At 37.5% G+C, this 22,388-nt stretch overlaps 1 protein-coding gene across 7 annotated transcripts in view; it reads right to left on the bottom strand.

Moving 5' to 3' along the window:
- Nucleotides 1-22,388, bottom strand: part of UNC80 (unc-80 homolog, NALCN channel complex subunit) — a 239,001-nt gene that overhangs the window by 157,693 nt on the left and 58,920 nt on the right. For 4 of the 7 annotated variants that reach the window (XM_047721936.1, XM_047721937.1, XM_047721938.1 and 1 more), the window contains exons 12-20: nt 21,964-22,232; nt 20,512-20,874; nt 15,460-15,606; nt 11,296-11,443; nt 9,131-9,279; nt 6,727-6,893; nt 5,885-5,983; nt 2,032-2,246; nt 783-889 (exon numbers count right to left, since the gene is read on the bottom strand). In XM_047721936.1, the coding sequence (XP_047577892.1) occupies nt 783-889; nt 2,032-2,246; nt 5,885-5,983; nt 6,727-6,893; nt 9,131-9,279; nt 11,296-11,443; nt 15,460-15,606; nt 20,512-20,874; nt 21,964-22,232 (1,664 nt within the window). The remainder of the gene's footprint in view (nt 1-782; nt 890-2,031; nt 2,247-5,884; nt 5,984-6,726; nt 6,894-9,130; nt 9,280-11,295; nt 11,444-15,459; nt 15,607-20,511; nt 20,875-21,963; nt 22,233-22,388) is intronic. The other 3 variants (XM_047721939.1, XM_047721940.1, XM_047721942.1) reach the window with 2 other exon arrangements.

Raw genomic sequence — 22,388 nt, 5'->3', positions numbered from 1 at the left:
TCAGGAATTTCACATGTATGTTAAAAGTTAAAAATAGTTGGAAAATACCAATTTGGATGCCTTTCATTTCTTTTTCTTGTCTGATTGCTGTGGCTAGGATTTCCAGTACTATGTTAAATAAAAGTGGTGAGGGTGGAAACCCATTTGTAACAACATGGATGGATCTAGAAGGTACAATGCTACATGAAATAAGAGTCAGAGAAAGACAAATATCAAATGATTTCACTCTTGTGGAATTTAAAAACAAAACAAAACAAATAATAAAAAAAGGAGACCAAATAACAGACTCTTAACTATAGATAACAAAATGGTGGTTACTAGAGGGACAATCGGAAGTGGGAAGGGTGAAACAGGTAATGGGGATTAAGAGTACACTTTTCATGATGAGCACTGGGTACTGTACCAAATTGTTGAATGACTATATTGTATACCTGATACCAATATAACACTGTACATTAATTATACTGAAATTAAAAATAATAATAATAAAAATAAAGCTAAAACATTAAAATAGCTGGGAATTAATACCTATGTACATATCTAGATCTGCATTATAATTTTATGTAAATTTTTTGTTACTCTTTTCTTCCTTTCCATAATAGCTTACTACTTAGATATCTTAGTTTTCATTGTTCATTTAAGTTTCTAAACTTTGTTCAATTTGAAGACAGTTTCTTCAACTCTTTCTTATTTGGCCCTTCCATGTGTTCAACATTTCTTGGTCCTGACATTTTTCTATCAGCGAATCCAACATTGTCTTATATAAGTGATGTCCTGTTTACCTTGGAACTTTGCCTGATGAAAGAGAGGCGGTCCACAGAGCTGATGTCCAGAAGGTCCTCCACACCATCTGCTAGGCCCGAGAGGGAGGACCGCTTCAGCCAGTTTCCTATTTAATAATTTTTGAAAATTTAGACCAGTATAGCATTTTTCTCCCAAATGAATTAAACAGAAATGTCAGCATGTGCTCAAAAAGCAATGAAAATTACATGGCTTACTGTACACTGAAGTGAAAACAAATGGTTTTCAAAATGTATATGCTTTGAATATTGAATTATAAAATGACAAGACTGAGTAAGACTAGAACAAAATGAATTTGGGCCTCTTTGGTGAATAAAACCACAATCCATCCAGTTCTCCTTGACACTTTTCACATCTTCCAGTAAGTCCTGTTGATTTTACCTCCTAAGCATTTATCGAATCCGTCCACTTTGCTGTACATGGTCAATCACCCAGTCCAAGTTTCCATTACTTATGCTTGGACTACTAAACAGCTTTGTAACTGGTCTCCCTCAACCACTATGCTCCCTCCAGTATGTTGCCCATGCAGTGATCTTTTAGAAAAAGCTAACCTGCTTGCATTATTCCCTTGCTCAATATCCCAGCTGGGCTATGTAGGGCTGTAAGACAAAAAGCCAACCTTACCTGCAAGGTCCACATGCTCTAGTCCCCTTGCTCTGTCATAATCCTGCAGACGCTCTTCTCCTTGTCTCGTTTCTACTTCCCTCCCTCCTAATACTTTTATAGATTTTATTGCTACCACTTAGTACACTTTCCTTCTTCATTCCCCTAAGTACCCTGAAGATCTTAGTATCACTTCCTCCAGGAAGCCTTCTCTGATCTCTGCCTCCTCCTCCCCATTTAGGTCAGACCTTATTGCATACATTCACGGCACAACATATATTTCCTTCATAAAATTTACAGTTTTCAACCACACTTAGTTGTAGGATTATCTGTTTTACTGACCGTCACCCCCAATAGATTTTAAGTTCAGCAAAGTTGGGCACTGTGTAATTTTGCTTATCTTTTAATTCCTGATGCCTAACATCATAGTGTTTGGACACAATAAGTGCACATAGTAGGGGTTTGAGAAACACCTGCAGAAAAAAGATGAATGAATGAATGAGCCAGCTTAAGCCTTGTGACTTGAAGGCTTTCCTTTTCTCTACCCTACCATGCGTTGCTTTGATTATGAGTTGATTTGAGGACATGGCAGGGAATAAGAGAATCCATAAATAAATACAGACATACTTTTACCTATGGGCAGTTTAAGTTTCTTCCGGAGGGAAATTCTGCGGGACCGTGAGCGGGTGCGACGGTCAGAGGTGGTCCCTGAATGGGCAGTGGTGCATTCTGAAGTATCCTGTTCAGACTGGCTGCTGGTGTCACTTGCTGCGCTCTGGGATTTGAACATCTTGCGCCAGAAATCCTTCCGCCCTAGGTTGCCCCCTTGCAATTGTTCATCACTGAAAGCAAGCAAAGGGTAGAGTTAAATGTCTGACAACACATGTGAAATTCTCTTAAATTTCTTTCAACTTCCTAAAGCCAGCGATATTTATGCAATTCATGCAGGATGATCTCTGATGGGCTGGGATTTAAGATGAGTCAGAGGGGGAGTGGAAGGAGTGAGACCAAGGTTGACTCTGAGGTCTTCCTGGAAACAGTCATGTCTCAGCTGTCAAATAGAGGTAAATCATTTTTTCCCAGCTTTAATAAAAAGACCAAATATTATCACAGGTATTCATCTGTGGGTGTGAGTCATAATAGTAGAGGCACTTATGATGTCTAAATATTTCACTTTTTTTTTTGAAGTTCCCAGAGGCTTGTGCAGTACTGTATATCACTTTCCAACCCCACCCCAGCATAGTATAATTCTCGGCACTAAATAAACTCACAAAAGATATTTGAATAAATGAATAAGTGAAATGTAACCACACTCAGGGGTTGCATCATTCTACAGCTGTTTACTAAATTATTTTCATTGTGCCTAATTATTTAGCTTTCTCAGGGCAAAGAAGCTTAAATAAGGTTTAAAAGTAAAAAAAATTAATCCAACTCAATATGCCAAATGGGGACACATCCAAAGGGATTTTTGACCAAGACATTTCACAAGAGGGAAAAGACAAGTGGCCAATAATATGCTGAGGTTAATCTCACTAGGAATTGGGGGATGGGGAAGGTCAATTGAAATGGGATTCCTATTTTCACTCATTAAATTGGTAAAGATTAAGGGGGGGGGAGAGAGAAAGCAATTGGTGACTGTCATCCTACTAGTGATGAGATAGATTCAACCTCTCTGGAGGGTAATTTAGTAATATGGTATCCAAAACCAATATCTACAGCTATGATAGAGAAATCGAATTCCTAGGAAGTCATGCCAAGAAAATGATAGAAAAATACACTAACATGTAGATAAATACAAGATGATCAAATGCTTGCTGAGGTATTATGGGTTAACACTGAAAACTGGAAGCAATCTAATTTTAAACTCCAGACAAACAGATAAATTATAGAACTTCTATCTGATGGCATATTCCATACTCATTAAAATCCTATTTTAGAAGACAACTGATATGGAAAATGTCAAAGGTATATAGCAAAGTTAGAAAGCAGTTAATCAATGGGTGAAATAGGATAATTTCATGTTAAATAAACAAAGTACACACATAAGCATGTGTCTGTGAGTTTGCTTGTACACATACTCAAAATTGTACCCAGCACACCAGAAATTTATGGTGGTTATCTCCAATTGATAGTATTTCGATTTAAAAATGATTTTTCTTTGTTTTTCTGTTTTGGTACTTCAGCAACATATATTACTTTAGAAATAAGGTCACAGAAGATACTTAGTAATATGTGATGAAATTTGTTCATGAAATTTTAGGTAATGATTTGTCTATAGGCTTTGGGATTGAATCCAGACTCTGCTCAAAATTCAACAGTACTGTGTAAAGCAATCATTTTCTGGAGATATTTATATGGAGTTTCAAATTTTACCTCTCAGAATCTCATTAGAGTACTAAATTCATTTTATTCTTATTTCAAACCAGAACATTCTGTTTATCATATATGGTATGAATTTGTGAGTTTAAATCAGTGTTTCAGGATTTGACTTCTCAGTTGTTTTATTTTTTTATCAAACGATCACAGTGTATGAAACATTTCTTGCCTTTGGGGAATGTGGGACAAATGATGAGCATATGACCACATGATCTATGTGGTACAACATTTCAATAAGATGTTACATTAACTTTGTCCAGTGGGCGTGTATCGATAATGAGTTTTAGAGAATGAACATATAAAACTGATTTTAAATTTAGTTAGTGTGACTTTTATTTAAGGAGGAAGAAGGAGAAGAGAAGGGTCTGAAAGGGAGGGAAGGGCAGGAGGCAGAGAGGATAAAGGAAGAACCAGGATCATCCACCTACCTTTCTTCAGTCCTAAACAGGGTACTGGCATGCTCATCTCCTAGGCCCACTCCAGTCAGGGAAAAGCTCTATATTTAACATTCCATGACATCCCTCCAAATGGAAATTTTTATGTAGAAGTATATTAAAACATGTATCTTCATTCAAGGGTAAAGAACAGACCCACGCTAAGGACCCATGCTAAGTGCTGCGATATCAGGCAGTGTTCACAGAACACTGAAGAAAGAGAATATTTTACAATCTGGAAAATGAGATCACCTATGTAGAGGGTTTTATTTTTAAAATCCAGTTTACTTATTAGATCATTCTCATTGGACATATTAGCTTGATTGTTGCTAGTGCTATTTTGGGGTGGAGGAAGCCCTCTCTCCTTTTTCTGCTCATACTCCGTATGTAAAGATTTTTAATTAGTCTTGTGGCTATTCAGCTATAGAACTTTGCCTTTTACAATAAGTCTTTTCATTTAGAGCTTATGTTTGACTTTTTACTATGTCCTTAAAGACTTCTTGGAACATCACATTTAAGAAAGGAAGTTAAAGGAAACAAAAAAAAATCTTAATGGTAATTTCACAATTCTATCCTTTCATTGATTGTCTGCCATTAATTCATTCATTCATTTATGAAATAGACATTAAGTGTTTACAGTGGGGGCCAAGTCATAAGCATTGGGGTTATAATGGTAAGCAAAAACTCACATGGTCCTAGACTCATAGAGTTGATTTATCTTCTCTTTACTTTTTTCCAGGCACTTAGAGACAGTCTCTAAGATTTTGAAGGGCTACAAGATCTATGCAGGCTTTTGTTCTTTCAAGGTTTTCCTTACTTGATGTGAATTACCAAGTTTCTATTTGATGATGGTGATTTCCTTAACTATAGAGAGGGTATACCTTAAACATAGAATACCCTGCAGAATATTTCTGATAATCATTCTGTAATCATTTCATAGTAACCAAGGTTTAGGGAAGTAAAATTGTGTATCTTAAATGATGTTCATATTTTAAATATTGATCACACCATTTGTGAGTAAATAGTTCTCAAAAAAGAAGAATGAAGACAAATGAGCCTTGCATAGAACTAGGCTATATGTTTAGTGTCTACGGTAATTCTCTCATTTTCTGGAGGCACTAATTTTAAGATGCTTTTGACTTTGGCATTATAAAAAGTGGAGATAAACACTTTTTGGAACACTGGAATGGATCTCAGGAGAAGACCAAGGTGAAATGGAATAGAGTTTATGTTTTAGCTAAATCTGAGCACAAGAGTTTATCTTACTTTTTTTTGGAAAACCTTCATCAAGCACATTGACAGCCATTAATAGATTTAAATAACAAAAGTTATAAGTGATTTTAAGAAAGAAAGTAGATGACACCTCCTCCCCACCTGGTACACATGCTATTTTTCATGATTTACCTGCAGGAGTATGCACGAGAAGCAGAAGTGGGGTAAAGACTGGAAATGGGAAATGCTGTTAAGGAAGCTTCCCATAAGCCTGAGGTTGGTTATTTATGATTTGGGTCTGTAGAGTTTAGTGGCTTTGGGAATGAAAAGTAAAGGGCAGAAGCAAGGCAAATTTCAAAGAAAATGACAAGCAAACAAACAGCAGTTGGGAAAACTGAATTTCTTACAGTGAGAAGTGCTCAGCCCACAGCATTGGAGAGAAAATCAGTGCTACTTACTGCTCTGGAGTCTGTGAGGGGCGACCAGACATGAAGCTACGACACTCCTCAGGTGCAGAGGACCCCTGGCCTTTATCCACAATGCTTCCCGCCTCTGACCTATGCAAATGGTGCAGTTCACCAATCAAACAGAGCAGGACACCACTCCTCAATACTTCATATACTTCATAAAACAAAACACTCCGTTATCGACAACATATATTCCTTGCAAACCCTATGTCATCATGAGTCTATACCGTATGAAATTTATTTCCTACCATTTGATTCACGATCTAGCTGCTTTACTGTCTAAGAATACCACCATCAATGCAGAGTCATTAACTACAAGCAGAATTTTAAATTTAGGAGTTTCTTTTAATCTCAGTAAGTGGCATGTTTTATGGAATGGGCATACCATAAATTTATATTTACTAGAATGAAAAACAACAGGGCACTGCTCAGCAATTTGTATTTTTCCATGTTTAAAATATTACTGAACAACAGGACATGGTATCAATAATTGCTTTTCCTCTCTGGACAAAAATGTAAATTATCTATGGAGAAGACTAACACACAGATAACATATCACCATATTGTTGAGATCTATGAAGTAAAGGTCAAGTATATGCAAGCCCGAGATCAACTGAGCTCTGATTTATAGAGAGGCAAGATATGTTTGATAGTAAACACATCCTTTTTCTAAGCTGCAGCTGTGCTGTCACCAGTGATACTATTTATACAAGATAGTTCCACCAGCCCTGCACTAGAGTCACACACCATCCTGGGAGCCACATGGACAGTACAACCAATTACATTCTACGGACATAAGGCCAACATGAAGATTTATAGCTTAAGTTTCTAACCTTTTACTGCCTGCAGTCTTAGATTCTGATTCATTCTCCTCCATCTTTTTCCCTGGTGCCAACTTCTCAGCACTGTCAAGCAAAGCACTGAGGGCCACTCTTCTGAAGACATTTCCATGAGCCTCTTTGATAAACTGGACCAGCTGACGAATGTCACAATACAGCCCCTGTTTGGATGCAAGAAGGAAAGTACAGGGAAAGTTGTGTGATTAAACAGTTTTCATAGGAAGAGAGGGAGAAAGTAATTCCCTAGGCTTAGATCAGCATTCGAATCATAAAAGGAAGACATTTTACTATAGTGAAACAGATGGTACCCAGTCTCTCTCCATTGTTCCTATGGCAACATTACCAAGAACCTTGCCTGTCATCTTTAGTATCAAAAAGGATGGTTACCATGTTCCATATTCAGAAAGTTGGCTGTATCATTAGATAGACATCAATTTACACTTTAAACCACTGGATTCCCAAGCTTTAATTTTCTCTATTATGACTTCTGAAGAGATGCCTGCAAAAAAAAGGCAATCAGAAGTTTGTTTAGACTAGAGATTTCAGTCCCTCTTTAGCTTCTCCAAATTTTCTGTATCACTGTGATAAAATATGCTAAGTCCTCTAGACACTTCTAACAGAGCCTGATCATTCAAGGATAGTGTATTTTGCTGGACATATTTAACAAATGTGTATGTCGAAGCCCATTTGAACATGAACTTGACTATGAAGTAAAGATGATGCAGGGCTATTAAAAGCAATATATTGATGAATCCACAGTTAAAAATATGTATAGGACCTTTTTTTCTTTTTTTTTTTTTTTAGTATATGTGCTGCCGAAGCGAGCACATGTATAGGACTCTTTTTTCTTGAGATAATAACCTTTTCACTCAGCATTTCCTCCTCTCTCTTCAAGAAGGTGGTTACTGCATTCTTTGCCTTGGGAAAGGTTCATGGCAAAGCAAGACACAGAAGCCTAAGAAACACTTACCTCGATAGCTTTGGTTTTCAAAACCTAAGACCACTGGAACAATCATGCTAATGAGCCTTAAAAAATCAGAAGGAACAGTAACTGAGGAAAACATGGAAAGAGAGTTTTTTCGGTCCTCTGGGCAGAAAGATCTTGTGTTGTCATTGTATTCTTTGATAGCTTCCCCGTAGAAGGGACAAGACACCAAAAAACAAGGGCTCCAAATTCACCAGGGTGCCCAACCCTAAGCACCCAGCAGAGAGCAGTATGTGAAATAATAGGTATGGACTGATGGTTGAGATCCATGGAGTTCTCGGGTCCTAGGTCCTACCAAAGACTTGGGATCCTTGCACCACTCTGTGACGTAAAGAAACCCCAAAATGTTGGGATTCAACTTTCAGCCATTCTGGTGGAATGGGAGTTCCAAGTCAAAACCAAGATGATTTAAAGAAAATTAAGAAATACAATTATTTCTTCTATACATGATTTTGCAGACTAAAATGTATAAAAAGTGCTCACATGTATTATAATAAGCTTTTCAAAGTACTTCTTGCCATGAAAAATGAACTGCATGGATGGTGTCCACGTTTTTCTCAGACTCTAAGAACTTCGCCGAGGGGGCTTTGACAGCTAGCAAAATTCAATTCCCTTTGGTGTAGGGTTTAAGTTTATCTCAAGTTATGTGAATAGTCTCAATGGCTAAAAAGCTTAAAATAATTCCCTGATTTAGGTAGATTAGCAGATAGTGTCAATATGGATAGATGTGCTGATTTCTACATAAAATGTCCCAACACGTAACAATTGGTAAGATAGTGAAATATAAGTCCTTTACTCCCCAGAGAGAACTGAATTCATCTATTTGTGTGGATTCATTAGCCTTTCTCGGGTCTACTTTTTGTATCCCAAACCACAGTGTCCTTGACAGCAGCTAAGCACTAACATGCTATAGCCCCGTTCTTCTCTCACACTTCTTATGGCTTTCGTGGTTTAATTAACGCAGTCATTTATGAGGGAGTAACTAAAAAATTGCAATGTTCTATAAAAGAAAACAAAACTAATTTCAGCAGCATATTCCCATTAATTTTTTAAAGTATAGTTTCAAAAATGGTTGGTTTAATATTCTTTAATATTTCATGAGTTAATAGGCTGTGTTGAGCACCGCTTTCTCTTCAAGAACTTGAAGTACCTTTCAACTATCTCAGCAACCGCCATGGAACTTATGAAGTGGAAGAGGAAGATATGTCAATTTTCAAGTAATTTAATGAGTAACAAGGAGAAATGTGTTACTGGGGCTCTACCATGAGTTACCGGTCACTTTGGGAAAACAGAGATTTTAACTTTAAGGTGCAGACTTTTCGACTTCAATTTGTCTTTCTCAGGGCCACGACTGAGAATTTTCTTAGAGTGGAGACCAAGAACTCCTGTGGGAAGAAGAGGTGAACTTCTCACCAGATTCTCAGGGCTGTGCAATTCATGCGTGGTTGAAGCGCAGCGTGTGATAAGGGACTTAAACATGGCGCTGACGATGATGCCTTCCACGTTTTGAGCTGTGGATTTGTTGTCCACCGTGGTGAAGTTATTTCCAAACCCAGCCTTGTCTGGAATGCAAAGGCACCAATTCAAGGCTATGTTTCCATTAAGCTACACAGGTTAAAGAAGTAATGAAGTACATAGCACCCAGGAACTAGTGAAGGGCTACATGAAATACAGAAATAAAAGGTTAAAGATACCCCTAGGTTTAATCATCTTTATGCAGACTTGGAGATAAACAACTCATAGTCTCCCTCAGAGTCTTTACTAGGATATAGTCCATCATGTTGTGGAATGTTTCTATTGATAATCTAAGCAAAGTTATTAATCCTTCATTGGAGAGAGAATTTATCTGATTCAGCCTTTCTGGGGGTGAGGAATGCTGGCTTCTCAGTGGAAATCCTTCAGTCATTTAGAAGTAGGGGTGGGGTCAACCAGGTGAACAGGGCAGGAGGAGGCAGAGGCAGTGAGGGGAACTTGGTGTGTGTGGGGGGATTCACATGGGCACTGGCAATAAAAAGGAGACTAAGTCCTGCCAAGAGCTGCATAGAACTTCCATCAGCTTCTTGCTCCCAGACTCTTTAGGTATATGGAGAATGAAAACCTACAACCTTTCTTAGAGCCACTTCCTTATGACTCATTGAAATGTAAAATGCCAATGAACTGAGGCCATCATTCTCTGGTAGCATTTTTTGCCAGTTTTTCACATATCCACAGACATTTTGTAGGGGACACATGAGATATTCTGGAGCCTTGCCAGAAGATTTCTAATGACTGTGAGCCACCAATGGACTGTAGGGTCAGGGTGTATACATCTCCAAAATGAATCAGATAAGGACCTGTGTGTTTGGTTGGCTGATACACCGTGAGCCACTTCTCAAGAGTCCCAGGGGGGATTTGTCACCTTGAAGTAATACACTTTATCACCAACCTTTCACTGTCTGTGTCAGCTAGCAGGGGATTATCCCTAGATTTTACATCGTAGAAAGAAATCTTTTGGTCTATGCTTGCAGTTTCTATCTCAGCTAGCTTAAAAAAAGAGAAAATAGGAATTTCTCTTACAGTATCTCAACTATAATTCCCACTTTATTATTTTTTAAAATTTGTAATGTGCTCAGCTTAAAACTTCTTTGAGGATATACATTATTTTAGGGGCTCTATAAAGGGACAATATTTTTTTAATGAGATCACCAAACAATAAAGCCTGGGATACAATTAGGGAAATTGGCTCCAAATTCATCAAATAGACCTTCATTAAAATTAATCAACTCCCATACATGTATCATATAAACCAAAAAAGGCTATACTAAGACATTATTTCTTCTCAAGCTCTAATTAAAATGTATATGTTACTCAACTCAGGCTTCATACAGCATTTCATTTCATTACTCTATTTGCATTTGAGTGGTATTGAAGGTGTTTGGATTATTATTAATGCAATTGGTGTTCACTGGCTCCTTACACCACAGGTCTCTTTGATGTGGTTTTCTTAAAGCCATGAAGTATAAAATGGTGTGTGGGGCTATCTATATATCCATTTGCCTGTTTTTTAAAAAATTCAGTATATATGTAGGTATAGATGAGTATATCAAAATTACACTACTATTACATTTATATATATCTTTTCTTTCCTATTTTATTTTGTGAAAAAAATCTCCAAGTACTGTGTATGGCATACAGTAAGTACTCATATTTGTTGAACTAATGAATATACTCCCTTGTTCCTTGATTTCTGCCTCAATTGTCATATAACAGAAAGTCGTGTGAAAGAGAGAGGAGTGCCATGAGTGATGGCTTGAAGGGCTAGCTGTGAGGATGCCACAACTTTACCAAATCCCTTTTGCTGAGGAAAGATGTCATCACAAAGCTTCCAAAAATGTGTCATCAAAGGCGATGTGCAAGCTTCTCTTATTGATACTTTATTATACACACACACACACACACACACACACACACACACACACACACACACACACAAAATCTTTCCCTCTAAATTCTATCCCCACATACTCAGGGTACTTCTGAAACTCTACCTGCGTCACCTCATAGCGATCTCTCCTGGAACATAGCACAGCTTTACTTACTGTCAGTGACTGGCTCCATACAAAATCCTAGCAAAGCATGCAAGAAGTCCACTACATTATTGAGAGAGTCCTTGTTCACATAGTCCCTCATGGTTTGTCGGAATTGCATCTTATCTAGCTTGTATAGCTTAGTGAGGCAGTTCTGGGCCTGCAATGAAGGAAGAAAAGTGGAAAAAGTCACAGGTACCAGCTTAAGCTAGGGATACCATTAGTCTGAGACAGAAGCCTGCAGAAGGCAAAGGCTTCCATCCATCCCTGCTGGCTGGTGCAGGCCAACCCTGCTAGTCCCTCTTGTCTGAGCAAGAGAGGGTAGAGATAAGCTGAGCAGTATGAAGGACTTTACTTTGAGAAGGGCTGCTCCAAGTAAAACCCAAGGCTAATGTCCAATGCTGGTGCCAAAAAAAAAAAAAAAAAAAAACCAAACCAAACCAAAACAAAAAAACCCTCAGTCTTTTCACCAAGATCAAGATTTTAAGATCTCAATGAAGAAAAGCTCAGTGTCAAAAATTAGGCAGGTTACAGAATTGGTCAGCCAGGTTCGAAAAACCTCAAAGGCTTTGTGTAATGGAAAGTACTGTGCCACTCCTATGTTCAGCTACTTTGAACTTAAGTAGATTTAATTGAGGGGGCAGTGAGAGGGATATAGGAAGTGGGTACCCAGTGTCCTCTCATCTGGCTAGGAGGGGAAGATCCTTGAAGCAGGGAGGAGGCATAAGACACAGGCAGGTCTAGTTTGTTTATTTATGCGTCTGTATTTGAATGTGAGAGTTTGATATTTAAATAGAAATTAGCCTTATAGATGTGAAAACCAAGCAACCATTGGCTAGACCCTAATACTCACAATTATATTGCATATGATCCAGCAAATAATTCTGCCATCTGGCAAAGGGAAAGGGAATAATTCCACAACAATCCCATAATAATCAGAACAAATGAAGGCACGGTCATTGGCTGCAGAAGGCCACGGATGGAATATGCGGATACTATCTGGTGTCAGTCAAAGCCTCCCAGCCTTCTCCTACTATGAAGAGAAAAATCATATGTGTACAGTGCTTTGCTGTTAAGTACATAACATTTGACTTTCACACCTCGTGATTTGATGAGCATCCAATACTATAGTTGAGGAAGCTGGGGCTCACAGAAGTCAAGGATTTTGTCCAAGTTGACACAGTTCACAGCAGAGTCAAAATTAGGAGTCAGAGTCTTGCCCTTTACTGAGGTTACTTCTCTTATGATACAGTAGTCCTATGAAGAGTCCAGATAATGATTGGGGCAAACATTATTTAGGTACCACCCACTTTCCAAAAGAACTTATGATGATGGATGAATGAATAGAGATTAGTTGCTCTCTTGAAGAAACATTCTGTGTAAGAGATATAAGGAAATCTATGACAAAGGAATGAAATGGGGAAGTAACAGAAGACTCTAGGTTGAAGGAACAGGCTAAGGAAAGGGAGGTGGTTGGGTGAGGACCACCTTAACCGAGGATGGAAAACTTCGGACAACCAGGCACAATCTCGAAAGTCAGATTGGAGAAAGCAATCCCTAAGAATTCAAATGTACAAGGTAGGCCCTTAATGGTTTCCCAGAAGAAAAATTAAGTTATATCATTACTTTAACAAATCAAGGCCCAAAGAAAGATTCTAGAAAAATCTGAAAAGAAATAGAAAGATTTTTAAAGGCCAAAACTTGGGATTAGCAATAAATTTCTTGGTATGACCTTGCTGTAATTCCCCCATCTGCATCCCAAAGTCAGGTGAATTGATAATTGTTTTCATTCTCCCTTTACTAGGTCTTAGAATAATGAGAAAATAAGTGTTTTTATTCCAGAGAGGTTATTGGTTGCTGGATCTTAGTCAAGTTCCTTTTTTCCCTTACAAAATAAATGTTGCTTGCTATAAAATTATGTTTTCAAAGCATTTACTTAAAATATTTCCTGCATGAAGTAGTATTTAATTATTATCCCATAAAGAATTTGCAAAGATCTTCATTGTTACACTTACGAAACAATTTAAACTTCTGAGTTGTAAAGTCTTGAAGCACAAATTATGTGATCTTCTCTACAAAATATACCAAAGGCAGAATAGTTTCAAATCCATTCGTTAGAGGCTATTAGAATGTCTGAGTGAGTTCCATGGGAAGTTTAAGCAAGAATCAAATCAGACTATCAAACCTTAAGCATTTTGATTCTCAATGAATATTCTAAACTTCTCCAAGAGATATAAAGCTGTCAGAGTGAATTTCCTTTCAATAGTTTGGGACTACCTGCAAATGATTAAGCTAAAAAAAACACATGCCGGAATTATTAAGCATTTTGATGTATATCATTAAAGTAATCTTCTATTTCTTCCTTTCTTTCTTCCTCCCTCTCTCCCTCCCTCCGTGTTTTTTCTCTCTTTCTTTCTTTCTTCCTTAAAGAAATATAGAGGCCCTGATCTGGTAGAAGAAACACTCCTAACATCTTAAAAGTTAAGTAACTTCTGAAAATGCAATGTTTTAGAAATTTGTAAAGAACCAGCTTCTTGAAATAAACTTTTCCAGGGATAATGTCTCAAGTTTGTATCTCTTGGACAATGTGTTTGCTGAGCAAGGAGATGCAAATATAGTCCCTATAATGAATATTAAGCTGGGCTACAAGAGAATGGAAGAGTTGCCCTTTAAGTCGAAAACTGAGAAGGCAGGTAAAAAACTGTCTGGACAGCCTGATGGGAAATGTTCAGTAGTCTCATGAGGAAAGCATAGTGGACTACTAAGCAGCAAGTAATCTCTCAAGTGGCTTCTGATCACCTGTCCTATTTTCTCCAAGTCTAGAAAGACAGGTTCTGGTGTCAGAGCCAGTTTATACCTCCAAGCAAAGCATGGCACTTATTATATTTAATGTGCCATTTCATGGAATTGGTCTTCTGTATGAGGAGTGATAATAACCATGAAGGCATTTATTCATACTGTGATAGAATTAAAAATCAAACAATAAAAATCACATACAGATGCTCAAAGATGGGCTGATTTCAGCTTTCTATTGCCTTATTATTATTATTATTATTATTATTATTTTGATTTTTACATTTTGAGCCTCAAAATCTAGATCTTGGTCAAAGTTGTCATGGTTCAGAATTTAGAAGTTAATTACTGTGACTATAACCCCCCATATATAAACAATCAATGAATATAATACAACATAAAGCATATAAAAGACAGAGACAAAAATGGATAGATGGATAGATGATGGGTAGATGACAGAGTAAGAAAGAAATCCAGCATGCTAGTACTGTGTGAACATTTCATGACAAAAACTAATACCAAGAAAAAATAGGTTGGCATTAGATGTTGATATGATCCTAAAACTCTGCCGTCATATGCCAAAGGGTTTCCTGGACTCAAATTTGCATAAAACCCTTATTTTCAGGAGGATATTTTCTTACAATTTCAATTCAAATGTATGTATGAGGCAACTGTCCCAGCTTGGACTTGCTATGTAGGTGGGTTATTGCTCAAGAGTGAAGGGAAAAGTAGCAATCAGCTGAGGCAAGTGAAAATGAGCAGGAGTAAGATCATATTCCATGACAGAATTATGCTTTGCAAGCCCAAGCGCAGAGTTTCAAGTTTCACACAGTTCAAAGGGACATGATCTCAAATACGAAGGAGTCAAGGTTCATTCTCAAACAAAGCAGACAGAACATGATGGGCTACTTTTATAGTCCTGTTTTGTCCCAATAAGGGCCATTTTCCATACCTATGTAAGAATGACAAACTGAGTCCTAAACTTTGACCCCATTCTTTAACATAAAATATGTTTCTATTGTACCCAGGCAAATGATCAAAAAGTCATTTGTCACAGCCCCTCAGAGGCTCCTTAAATACATTAATCTTTGCCAATGTCTTGCAAACTTTAGTTCACACATTCCAATTATACACCCTTTCACCAACTGGGAGTTGGCCTGCTCTAGGCAGAAGGCAGAAGTGTTTTCCCAATTAAGCTTTCCTAGGCCTGGGTTTTTGAGGTCTTGAGATACGTTGTGGGAATCTTCCCACTCTGAATCATCATTAATCATGCCTATGAAATGCAATATTTTTCAGGGAACACTGACCCTCATTGTCAAAGGACTCATTTTTAAATTGGAGGCAGGGAAGGAGAGGAAATGGAATCTACTGTAATTCTCTTACATTCTCTCGGAATACCTGGTGTCTCAGACGATCTCCAGAGAGCCCTCGATGTCCTTCTCCACAACCATAGGCACATCCCAAAGACTTCACTATTTTAATGAGCATGGTCAGAGCAAGCCTATGGTTGCTTACAGGTGTACTTTCATCCTAGAAAAGTCACAAAGCCCTTTTGGTACTGCCATTCCATTTTGTGATTAAACCGAGTTTTATATGTTTTATGGTGAGCACGTACAACTTGAAAAACAGAATTGTCAAGGGTTCAACAAGTAAGTTAACCTTTCTAAAATCCAGATTGCCTTTTAAAAGAAAGAAAAATGTGCATTTTGATCATCCTCTAGTGCTAAAGGATATAAATGTAGACCTCTTGATTAGAAAACATGCTTACTGTATCCTTTGCAGACTATTAGAACCACCTAGAGAGACAATGGGGACTATCAGTGATGAAGGCAAATAGATTTTCCCAGAAGCTACCCTCATCATCAGGTTTCTGATAGTACCCAGGCAATGATTATTGCTAAATTTCTGGAACTGATAAAAGTCTGGAACTTTGAAATCACATGGCAACTTCTGACATTTTTAAGGGACTTTCTAATTTTATATTTTCACTGTATTGTAATACTCACGCACCAGCAAAGTGAGAATATAAAGAAATTTGTCAACATTCAGCTTGTTTCTTCCTTTGCAGGTAAATAGGAAGCTTTCCTGAGATGAATAATCAGACTAATAGAATGGTTATCATCCTCTTTTTTTGCCCCATTTAATCCTTGCTCTTAGTGAAGGACACAGCTTCCAGAAAAATGAACTTCTGTGAATTATCTCCAAAGAGGCAGAAGGATCCTAATAATTTCCCTTTCTATATCGGTTTACTGTGCAGAACAAAGGAAATAATGGATAAGCATTGTTCTGTAAATGGTGAAGTGGTTTTCCATTGTCATGTGGAACAGGTGGCTAAGCAAATGATATCACACACTGAAAGTACTCCAGTGTGGGTAGGGAGTGAAAGAGATGGTGTTACCAAGACGTCATCCATGATACGGAAAGGTAGACTCCCCTCCCCTAAAAAGTTACGCCATTGGTCCTCCTTTTCTAATCTACAGCCTCATGTAGTGGATGCAGTGCTGAGATGCCCCCTGCAAAACTGAGCATTCTCTAAGCCTGGAAGTGTTGCTGGCTGACAGCTCTCTACTGAGATCCTAACTGGCCATTGCTCTTAGCTAAAGGAGAGTTGCTTCACCTAAGGTTAATGCTCTTCCTGGTAGCACTCTGCTTCCAATGGCTGGTCAAAGGCATAATGCAGGTTTAGGGGTATAAATGTGGGCTCCTTTTCTCCACCTGGAGATTACTTTTGAGGAGTCATCCTTGCTTTAGAGCTCTCCATGTGATGAGCTGAAGTTTGTTACAACTACATTGTAGTTCAACTTCTCTCTCTACTTCATCTTGCTTCTTTTACAACCTCACAGTTGTTGATCCTGAGAGGCCACCTCAGGAAACTTCATGCACACACATCTCCACATCTCAGTCCATTTCCTGGGTACTCTGTATATCAATCAGACTGTTGCAAATGGAAGACTCAGAAATTATCAATAGAAACTTACTAACTTAATTATTATATATACAGCAATTCAGAAATGTTTGGATTCACATCTTAGCTCCATAACCTTGGGCCAGCCACTTAACCACTGTGTGCCCTACAAAATGGGAATCATAATAATATATACATATTTTATATTTATTATATATATATATATATATATATATATATATATATATATTTCTAGGTGTGGGACACTGCTCTCTTTTGAGACTACTTTGTGCAAATTAGAAAAGGCATTCCTGTGGGTAGATGAGTTAGAAAAAGATGAGCCCTTTTAGTAGATGCATCTCTTGGTTGAACAGCTCAGTGAGCAGAGTATAGGCTGGATCTCAGTCCTTCTTGACTCAGCCTTAGCCACGAGCCCTTGTGTGGTGTACCGACTGTACAGCTAAAGGCAGTAAGTAGTGCCTCAGAAAAGTTCACTCTGGGTAGGGCCTAATTTGGAAGATAGGTTTACACCCATTTTTAGATTACTGTATGTTCCTTTAAAAAAAAAAAAATCCCTAGCTCCAAAAGCTCTTAGTAAATATCTATTCAGGTTTGGCTTTCTTTACACCTTCAGATGTCCTTAGGATTTAGGTTCCTCTTACAGGAGACATTCAGAAAAATGTACCAAGCTACAGACAGAAATCAGGACAGATATTAAATAACATTTCAAGCTCTCAGTATTAGTTAGTGACATATATAGAACTAGAATTAGATCTTCCTTTCTGAATTAATAAATTCCCCATGCTTCTGGTATTACTACACTGTAAAATTAGATAAACTCTCAGATTCTACAGAAAATACAGAGATTTAGGGCAGAAGAGACCTGTGTGAATCAGAAATACATGTACTTAACCTACGGTTAGGTTTTATTTTATAAATTATTTGTTTTACAAAGAGTACTTTTTTCCAGAACTAACTATGAAACATTGATTACTTGGTGGTTGTTTTGAAGACTACATATCTGACTTCAAAAAATTCCATCTAACCAAGAGTGATAACTTCTGTTCAAATACTGTTTACATTATCAAGTACCTAGGATACTAACTGGATTTTAAATTGGCAAGAAACTTGCAAGTCTTCAAAAAGAAATCATATGCAGATACCAATTGGGTAAAATTTTAGAACTAAAAGTAAAAATATAATACTAATAATGACCTCAGAAATTCTTAAGATACATAACAAAGCCCTCTTTAATTTAGTTGAACTATCTAAGCTTTAATAATAAAAACCTATCAAAATTTCATAACTCTTATTTTTTTCTTTCTATTTTCCCTTGAATATTAGATTGGATAAAATACCATCTATTATCTCTTTGAGTAGCCAGCTTATATTGAAAGATAAAACATGGACATTTAGTAAGAGTGAGATCTGAGGATTTTTGGATTATCCTCAGCAATGTATGAAGAGGTAAGAAGTTGGCAACCTTAAGCACTGGAAGATACTGTCAGAATTGGAAAATACACTCAGGATGCTTGGGTAGCTCAGTCAGTTAAGAGTCTTCATTTGGCTCAGATCATGATCCCAGAGTCCTGGGATCAAGTCCCCATCAGGCTCCTGCTTGACATTCAAGCAGTGTTAGAGCTAATTTCCTGGTCATGTTATTTCTTTAGGGTAGTATCTCAGTTATACTATATGACCATCACTCACAGTCTGTCACGAATACCATTTCTCAAGATTTTCAGGGTCTGACCAGTGAAGAGCCTGCTTCTCCCTTTGCCCACTGCTCCCCCTGCTTGTGCTCTCTCTCTGACAAATAAATAAATAAAATCTTAAAAAAAAGAATTGGAAAATACACATTTATGATTAAGTCAGAGGAAGAAAATCCTAAAGAAAGGGTTCAGGAAAAAGAATATTTGGATGAGAGACCTAAAATATTAGGAAGATAGTAGAAAATGAGATGAAGAAACACAGATGATTGATGCACATTAAAAATGGATCAAGTAGGATTAGAAAAAGATAGAGAAGAAATTATAAGAGGAAGGGGCACCACACACTTATTCAGATGGACAATTCATAGTTTAGATAATTATGTAGATAGTAGAACTCTGCACACGTCATCTTACACCTGTAAACACTTGACCTGATATGTACATCCTGACATCAGATATTCAAATCTTCTGTTGATTTCAATTTGTTAACAGTATTTTCCAACAAAAACCCTGAACTGAAATCAGTGTAAGTTATGTGAATTCAAACTATGGTAATTCTTTTTTCTTTCTTTCTCTCTCTCTCTCTCTCTTTTTTTTTTTTTTAAAGTAGGCTCCATGCCCACCATGGCACTGAGGAGCCCAATGTGGGGCTTGAAATCACAACGCTGAGATCAAGACCTGATGAAATCAAGAATAGGACACTCAGCTGACTGAGCCCCCTGAGAGCCCCAAGCTATGGTATTTATTTAGAACCCAAAGTAAAGGAAAAAACTAATTTTTGGCATTAAGTGCATAAATCATAAATGAGGTATTGCCAAGGCAAAGGGAATTAAATTCAGGAATTATAAATAATAAGAAAGCTAAAAACATAAGTTGTGAAACACTGAGACATGAGAGCACCAAGACTAGTCTTTGAAAGCTACCAATTAGCTGAACAAAATTCTTCACTTTCTTCAACAGTGATTGAAATTGGCTGCCCAAAAAACGTGTTCCTTAGATCAAGAGAAAAAAAATCATCTTGAAGAAAAATTATACAGCTTGTTATGGACTGAATATATTTTTCCCAAATTCACATGTTGAAGCATTAACCTTCAATGTGATGGTGTTTGAAGATGTGGCTTTTGGGAGGTAATTAGGATTAGATGATTTCATGAGAGTGGGGCTCTAGTTTGATGAGATCAGTATCCTTATAAGAATGGACACCAGAGGACTCTCTCTCTCTCCTTCTCTCTCTCTCTCTCTCTCTGTAGTGCTCGCTTCGGCAGCACATATACTCTCTGTGTGTGTGTGTGTGTAGAGAAAAAAAGAGGCCATGTGAGTATACAGCAAGATGGCAGCCACCTATAACCCAAGAGAAGAAGCTTCAGAAGCCTTGCTGGCACCTTCATCTTGATCTTCCCAGCCTCCAGAAATGTGAGAAGAGAATTTATGTTGTTTAATCCACCCAATCTATGGTATTTTGTTATGGCATTCTGAGAAGAAAAGAGTCCTTGATTTGGTCAGACCCTGAAAAACTTGAGAAAGAGGCTATTCGTGACAGACTGTGAGTGATGGTCATATAGTATAACTGAGATACTACCCTAAAGAAATAACATGACCAGGAAATTAGCTCTAACACTGCTTGAATGTCAATGGTTTTTGAATTGAGAATACCATTTCATCTAACCATTTCTACTAATGCCTGGTGAGAACCCACTGAAGAGATTTCTAGGCTCACGACTTTCTTTAGGGACTAGTTGTAATCAAATTCTTGGCAAGCAAGCACTGGAAAGAAATTAGGGGCAACATTTCATGAGAACACAGAAGGTGGTTTACTCATACCTTCTCTTGGTTCTTATCATTCTTCTCATAAGGTCCACCTCCGCCACCTCCTCCTCCTCCATCACCTCCTCCACTGCCTCCATCTCCACCTCCTTCTTCTCCTCCACCATCTCCAGCTCCACTAACTGAAGGGCCCCCGAATCCACAGGGTGAACTTCCAGATACACCTTTGAACTGGAAGGTTCCCTCACTGGCTCTTTTTTCTGTAGTTTCATGTTCCTTGTTTTCACTCTTTTTTCTGTTCTTTTCTACACAAGGCACCACACCAAGTTGAAGCAAGCATTCTACAATGTTTAGTGCTACATCACAGATGCGAGAACTGATGTCGTGATTCAGGACAAGATAAACAGCCTTCAGAACCACCTGAAGGGAAAGAAAAAGATGAACAGAAGGTGATTAGTTTGCCTGAACTATCTCTCCCTACATAGATTTTGTTATTCTGTTTAATACATTTCTTTTAGGCTCTTCTATGTACTTAAGCATAAATAATTGAGGTAATTTTCAAATGTGCCTATTTAAATTGCACTGGGACCTTGTGTATGTGCTTAACTTAAGTATAAGTCACCCAAAGACATGAAACGTATGTATAAAAAGAAAATATTGTGTATTATCTCACTGAAGTATTCCAAAACTTATCATAATACTGTTAATAGGGATACTGAAGAACAGTGAATTAATGGGACCATAATTTTTCACCTAAATGGAAACAGGTTCAACTGATTTTTTAAATCAAAGGGTTTTAATCCTCTGCCTTTCACTTTCTCTCATAATAGATAAAAAACAATGATTCCCACATCCACATAATCGAGAAACATTTAGGCATTCACAATTGTATCATTATTTACACCTCAATTTTAAATGCAAAATATTTGCATGTTTAAATTATATCTTTTCATTGATTTTAATATATTAAATTATTTGCTGAGCCCATTTTCTAATATGAAATAACAAATTTTGTGAAATATAATTGTAAACTATAACAATCCTTTCATTTGCTAATAACTATAATCAAGACAGGCATTCTTGAGAATGCAAGTTTAAATCTTTTAATGGGGTTCTATTCATTTTCCCTTGCTACCCAGGAGGTTTGCAGTCATGTTGCTTGTATAATAAAAGAAAATAAACTGAGAACTTTTTACTCTTATTCTAGAGAAACGAGACTTAGCCCATACTCATTTATGTGTATTTTACATAAGCATATTCAGGATTTGCTAATGTTTTTGGATTATAAAAATATTCTGAGGTCAGATCACATTGAATGTAATGCTTGAAAAAAAATAAAAAGGGAAAGTTGCCTAGGTGATGGTTGACACATTTGTGAAATTTTTTATATGGGTAGCCTTTTCATTTTAAGGTTCAACATTGCTAAGAATCTATTTTATAGCATTATAAAAACTGGATCAAAGAGTCATTATCTTTCAAGCTTTGGTAAGAGAAATTCTTGCTTCTTACTGAAAGATCAAGCATGCCATTCTTATGGACAAAGTTATTCGTCCCATCGATATGTTCCGTGTCCTCTAAGTAGCTGTAGTTTATGCAGGAGTCTGTGAGGCTTCGGGGCAGATTCGCACATGCCAAGGGTTCATGTGGCATCTCCGGGATAGGCACCTGGTTGCAGAGCTTCCTCATATGCTCACTGAAAAAGTCTGCATAGCCTACGTTGAACGATGCCAAGGTGGTGTTGAAGGTTGCAACTGTGATTGTGGAAATCTGGGATCGCACTAATAAAAAGAAAGCAATGTCTTAATTTTCCCCATATTAGCTCGTAACAGGCAGTTACACTCTCATGGTCACAATCAGAGCTGAGGCTCTTGTAGATGTTTGACGTGCAGTCTCAAAGCTATTCTCAATTCCCACAAAATTGCCTTGGGTCAAGG

The sequence above is a fragment of the Lutra lutra genome, chromosome 3 (assembly GCF_902655055.1).
Source record: "Lutra lutra chromosome 3, mLutLut1.2, whole genome shotgun sequence".
In the NCBI taxonomy this organism is placed as follows: Eukaryota; Metazoa; Chordata; class Mammalia; order Carnivora; family Mustelidae; genus Lutra; species Lutra lutra.
Note: the sequence above shows the minus strand (reverse complement) of the source record. Positions and strands in the feature narration are given on the sequence as shown.